At 42.3% G+C, this 6,396-nt stretch overlaps 1 protein-coding gene and 1 pseudogene across 2 annotated transcripts; both read right to left on the reverse strand.

Moving 5' to 3' along the window:
* Nucleotides 1-447: 447 nt before the first annotated feature.
* On the reverse strand, nt 448-912 carry LOC125481937 (annotated as a pseudogene).
* Nucleotides 913-1,270: 358 nt separating this feature from the next.
* LOC125481940 (late histone H2B.L4-like) lies at nt 1,271-2,296 on the reverse strand. Of its 2 annotated transcripts, none has more exons than XM_048593883.1 (2): nt 1,910-2,291; nt 1,271-1,520 (listed from the first exon to the last, which is right to left on the reverse strand). In XM_048593883.1, the coding sequence occupies exons 1-2, from the start codon at nt 2,281-2,283 to the stop codon at nt 1,418-1,420; spliced, it is 477 nt and encodes a 158-aa protein (XP_048449840.1). In that variant the 5' UTR covers nt 2,284-2,291; the 3' UTR covers nt 1,271-1,417. The 2 variants fall into 2 exon arrangements, 1 of the variants encoding a protein (XP_048449840.1); XR_007261502.1 differs by having other exon boundaries at nt 1,406-1,520; nt 2,208-2,296.
* Nucleotides 2,297-6,396: the final 4,100 nt, after the last annotated feature.

Consider the following 6,396-nt stretch of genomic DNA (forward strand, 5'->3'; position numbering starts at 1 on the left):
TCGTACTTAGTACTTGATGCATTGGGTCATTTTAGATCTTCTCAAATGCAGTTACAGGAAATATGAAACTGGTTGTGAGCGAGGGACTGAGATGCATTTATATGACGATGATTAAAGTCACAGGTAGTTACAGAGCAATAACAAATAATGCAATCCGAACGCTATTACAAATGCGATTCATTATAAATTCGTGATAAACGTTTCACTTTCCATGTGTTTCAGCTATTCCGTGAACGTGACTGACTGCAGCCTGTTAGTAAAGATTTCATGTTAGATCATGCACACAGTGACAGTAAGAGTATCAAATAGCAAAGGGGCTGAAACGGACATCAAACAATTAATGCACAAAAAGACATTCCGACAGAGGGGATGGTCTAGCTTCTTTCACTGATGTTCTGGGTGGCTCTTAAAAGAGCCTTTGGGTTGTCAGATGAGACAACGGTCTCTTCATTTTTTAGTGGCGCCCCCAGCGGTGGTTTTCTTGGGCGGCAGCACCCCACCCTGAGCGATGGTCACCCCTCCCAATGCTCCTCGTCGTTGCGCACGGCCAGCTGGAGGTGCCTGGGGATGATGCGGGTCTTCTTGTTGTCCCGGGCAGTGTTACCGGCCAGCCCGAGGATTTCAGCCGTCAGATACTCCAGCACCGCAGCCAGATAGACCGCCGCTCCGGCACCCACACGCTCAGCATACTTACCCTTTCTCAGGAGCCTGTGAACACGGCCCACTGGGAACTGCAGGCCAGCCCGGGACCAACAGGACTTCGCCTTGGAGCGAGCTTTCCTCTCCCGGACACTGCCACAATCTCACAAACACTTTCACAGAAAATGTTGCAACCCGCCCACATTCCGGCCTCTTATACCTTCGGGAGGAATGGTGGTGCGGCCGTTGATGATTGGCCACCTTGTTCAGCATCTCCTAATATCGTTTCAATTCCCAATCAGATATCTGCTTCACTCACCAATCCGGAGAGGGTCCGGGGTGGAGGCCGGAAAATACCGGCGTCAAATCATCAACCGCTTTCTTTCCGATTTGAAAAGCCCGCCAATATGTACCAAAAAGTAGGAAGTTTAACACAATAGAATGCACGAATACTCGAGTTAGTTTACTCTTTGATTCTGAATGTATACTTTATATAATCTCCCTTTCCCTCATTTCCCCAACCTCCTTGAATATGACAATTTCTGACATAGAATCGGATTTTCTGAACTTTAAATGCAAGCGGAAACAAAAAAGCGCCAAAATCTGCACTCTGCAACGAATTTATTTCGCATTTCAAAAACACCCGATAAGTTGATAAAACATTCGATAACGTTCTTCCAGGTGAGCGCATTAATTGCGGACACCGTTTTTCGAGAATATTTAAACGCGGCCCTCCCAAATTGCACTCGATCAGAGTTCAGCAAAAGCTCCACATTTACTATGCCAGTCTGGCAGCTGTTCTGGTTTTATCTCGGCTCATTTTGAAAGTATCTCCCCGACAGCAAAAAGCCTCAGCAACCCGACAAAACCCGCGAGGAGATCTGGAAATAAAACAAAAGGGTGAAACGGAACTCGGAGGAAAAGTATATTTTCTTGCTTGCCCTTTTGCATACGCCACTAGGTCTTGTAGCTTCTGAATCGATTGAGTGACAGAGGGTAACACGATCACACAGAAATTGCTCAAAATAGCTCATTGGTGTTTAACATGATCCCTGTCCACAGGCAGCGATTACAGATGTGTATGGACACATCGGAGAACAAGCGCGCACAGGGTCAGGGATCACTTGTTAATTTACAGAAAATTTATAAAATACAGATGTCGTACAGACATTAACATAACAGTTCAGCTGTTTCTGGGAAGCTGTGGGTGGCTCTTAAAAGAGCCTTTGGGTTTTGGTTGTGTGTTTTTCAGTACACTGTGGTGTCTCACTTGGAACTGGTGTACTTGGTCACCGCCTTTGTACCCTCCGATACGGCGTGCTTGGCCAACTCCCCGGGCAGCAGCAGCCGCACGGCGGTCTGGATCTCCCGGGAACTGATGGTGCTGCGCTTGTTGTAATGGGCCAGGCGGGAAGCCTCTCCCGCGATGCGCTCGAAAATATCGTTGACGAATGAGTTCATGATGCTCATGGCCTTGGAGGAGATGCCGGTGTCGGGGTGAACCTGCTTCATCACTTTGTAGATGTATATAGAATAACTTTCTTTTCTAGACCTTCTTCTCTTCTTACCGCTTTTCGCTGGCGCCCTCTTCACCACTTTCTTCGCACCCTTCTTCGCAACTTGCCCTTTCTTTTCCTCTACCATTGCGACAGTCAATAACCAACACAGAATAAGAGAAAGCAGGCTCAGAACTCGCTTTTTATAGCCTGATGGCGTCAGCAATGCTAATGAAGGATGGGAGAAAGCCTTGTTCCTGAATGGGTAGTTTACAAGAATGTTAAAACATGGCATTAGCCTCTCTGTGATTGGTTAGTGTGGGACACAACGTGGATCTGCCAGGATCTGCAATGAAATTTCAAACGCAAATCGAAATTTTGTGCACGGATCAAACTCCGAGCTTTCTCTAAATCGTGAGATCCTAATCGCGATTTATTCTACATCTTTTGATAATGGTTTTCTTTTCTCCTCCGTTCAAAAATGTCATCACGTTAGTTGTCAAGTGACAAAATGCACTGAAATCTGACAGTGGTGTGTTTCACTCCTGGAAATGATGGAACTACTGACAATTGCATCGTGCTTGATGAACATGGGAGTTCGGGAATGTTCTCTCTTGCTTGTGTTTCTTGTTCTACACTCTCTGAAGTTTAAGGACATTATACCAGCATCTGCTCCGTCAACACCCTCCAGTTTTCGTTTCCTCGAAAGGTTTGACGTCCTTCTTCAAATCTCCAATAAGTATAGGCCTAAACTATTCATACTTTCCTCGGAATACCTGCCAGCGTGTGTCGGTGTCAGTTTTACTCGGATTACCTCGATGACAAAAGAGAACTGATGTACTGTGACCCGTGCCTTTCGCTTTCTGCTGATTACACAAATTTTACTCTCTATCCCTTAGGCTCTTCAATCAGTGTCAGCAGCTTTCTGCCGACATTTCAGTTCCTGGAATCTTGCTTTGCACTTAATTAGTGTGGATGTTATTTTGTGCATTTCAGTTTCTAGCAATAATTGTTTTTTCATGGATTTTCTCTGAACTTTATTTGTCAACACGTCAGTTGTATGCACACTGATTATTGTCATTTAAGAATATTTTGAACACAGTACCTTTTGCAAATTTTAATTGTGACAATCTCTTCCGTGTAGATTTTTTTTTTGTTTTATCACTATCAATGAGTCCCTGATTACAGTGTGAATGATATTGTGTTGTTCAGAATTTCAGGTTGACGAAGGGTTAGTTTTATTTCTCATTATTGGCTGTGTAAAAATGGGAATGCAGTTTTCGATCTGCCACTTCAGCTTCCACCAGGTGAATGATTATTACTCCCTCACGATCTGTCCATCAGTTTTTGCTGACCGAATGTGAGTGTGGAGTAATCAATCTGTACCAATCAGTTCCTCCAGTGATTATGCTTGTGTAATTATCAGACTATCCCCGAAGCTCTCTCCTGTGTGAATGTGTAATTGTAGTTATCAATCTGTCACTATCAGGTCTTTGCTAAGTACGTGTGTACCAATTTCTGCTGTGAATGAGAGTTTGGTTATCCATATGTTTATGTTCATTTCACAGCCTCTCTTTCAGTTTCTGCATTGAGAATATGGAAATGTATTTATTATCTGTACCTGTCCGTTTCTATCACGTGGAAATGTAATTGTTGTCATTAATGTGTCCCTGTCAGTTAGTGCAATTCAAGATTGTGACTGTAGTTATTAACCTGGCCCTCTTAGTTTCTGTTATGTCCAGATTGATCTGGACCTGTCAATTTCTGCTAGGTGCATATGTGAGTGTCAATACATGCCTGTCAGTTTCTTGTCTGAACATGTGAATGTAGTTATCAAAACTGTACCTGTCAGTTAATTTGCTGTGAAACTGGGTGTGTAATTATCAATTTGCTCTTATCAATTTCTGCATTGTGAATACGAGTGTGCTTACTCATCTTTCTAGGACAGTTATTGTTGTGTGAATGTGTGAGCGTATTTACCAATCTGTCCCTGCCAGTTTCTGAAATTTGAATGTGATTTTATTTATCAATCTGTACCAGTCAGTTTTTATTTTAGCACTTTCAGTCTCTACCTGACAGGTTCTGCTATTTCAACATTTGAGTTCAGTTACTGATCTGTAATGCCAGTTTCTGCTAGGTGAATGTTTCAGCACAGTTATTCATTTGTACCTCATACTTTCTGATATCGAAAATTGTAGTTATTAACCTGTTTTTGTTGGTAAGTGCAATGTGAATGAGAATGTAGTTATTTGGCAGTTTCTGTCATGTGAACATCTGAGTGTCATGAATCTATCCATCACTATTACCACAATATTAGTGGTGTGACTAGTTATCAACATGTCCCTGTCAGTTTCTGTTGTGAGAAGATATGACTGTAGTTATCCATCTGGCCTGTCAGTTTCTGCAATGTCAATTTGTATGTTTAGTTATGGATCTATATCTGTCATTTTCTGCTCAGGGTGTGTGTGAGAGAGTGTGCATGTGTAGTTATCAATGTGTAACTGTCAGATTCTGCACTGTTGATATGCATGCAGTTATTACTCTGCACCTGTCAGTTCATGCTGTGTGACACTGGGAGGGTTATTACCAAGCTGTTGCTGTCAGTCTCTGCTGTATGGATATGTGAAGTTAGTAATCAATATGTACCTATGAGAATCTGCTTGTGAAAATTGGAGTGTAGTTATCATACCGCACCTGACAGTTTTGTTTAAAATCTGTGGATATTTGAATGCAGTTATAAAATTGGACCTGTCAGGTTATGCTGTGAATCTGCGAGTGTTATTATCAATCTGTTTTTCTGTGTTTCTATGATGTGAATATGTCAGGTCCTGTTAGTTTGATACGTGAGCATAGTTATTAATGTGTACATATTCCTTTTTATAATATGAATTTGTGAATGTTTTAGCAAATTTAACAGGTAAAGTTTGCTATGTCAATATGTGAGTGTCATCATCAATCTGTTTTTGCCTGTTTCTGCAATGTGAATGAATGAGCAGAGCTATCAATACATGCTTGTCAGTTTCGATTTGATAACGTGGCTTAACTCTCTGGCAGCCAGTAATATTCTCAGGTGCGAATGCGATTTGTTATGTGGTAGTTGTTATGAGGGTGATTTAATGCAGCTTAGATTCAGTTCCTGAGTGTATATGTGGGACGAGTACTCGGTCCATCCATCTTCAAAACTGGTGTAAATGTCAATGGGCTATGAATGCTGAAAGGTGACGTTGACTTGCTCACCGAGCTGGCTTGTTTTTGTTCACACGTTGCGTCAGCATGCGAGGTGATATCATCAGTGGAGCCTTCGATGAAGTGATGTTGTTCTACTCCGCGTGGAATTTATACTGTCTGGTCCATTATGGTGAGTACTGTCATTTCAGTTTTGATCTGTATGGGTTTATATATGGGGTCCAATTCTATATGTTTGTGTGGACAACCATGCTTCTTGGAATTTCTGTGCGTGTCTATGTTTCGCTTGGGCTACTATGGTTACTTTGTCCAACAAAAACAAAGTTGCTGGAAAAGCTCAGCTGGTCTGGCAGAATCTGTGAAGGAAAAAACAGAGTTAACCTTTCGGGTCCAGTGACCCTTCCTCAGAACCAGTTACTGATGAGCTTTTCCAGCAACCTTGTTTTTGTTCCCAATTTACTGCATCCACAGTTCTTTCAGTTTTTATATGGTTACTTTATCCCATTTCAACTGATGGCCTTCATTGTCTGAATGTATTGTATATTCAGACAATGAAGGCCATCAGGTTAACTGGGACAAAGTAACTATAGTAGCCCAAGCCAAACATAGACACACATGGGAATTCCTAGAGGCATGGTTTTCCATCCATACTTCAAATCAACAAACGTATAGAATCGGACCCCATATATAAACTCATACAGATCAAAACCAGAAATGACAGTACTCACCATAACAGAACAGACGGTATAAATTCCACGCGGAGTAGAACACATCACTTCATCAGAGGCTCCACTGATGATGTCACCGAGCATGGTGATGAAAACGTCTGAACAAAAACAAGCCAGCTCAGCGAGCAAGTCAGCAACACTCTCCACTACCCGAGCTGCAGATCTTTGCCCAACCTTAAATGCTGAAATTTGTTCAAACTGGGCAGGTGTGCATGGTGAATGGTGAAAAAAAAACTTGTGTTTCCTGTGTGTTGTTTGAGCATATCTCGCTGGAAATTGACTTCAATGTATGTCTGACTGAATCTGCTCTGTGCCTGTGGGAAGGATGTTCTCTGCTCTGACAGCGG

This window comes from Rhincodon typus, unplaced genomic scaffold (assembly GCF_021869965.1).
Source record: "Rhincodon typus isolate 14 unplaced genomic scaffold, sRhiTyp1.1 hic_rhity00004391, whole genome shotgun sequence".
NCBI classification, from domain to species: domain Eukaryota; kingdom Metazoa; phylum Chordata; class Chondrichthyes; order Orectolobiformes; family Rhincodontidae; genus Rhincodon; species Rhincodon typus.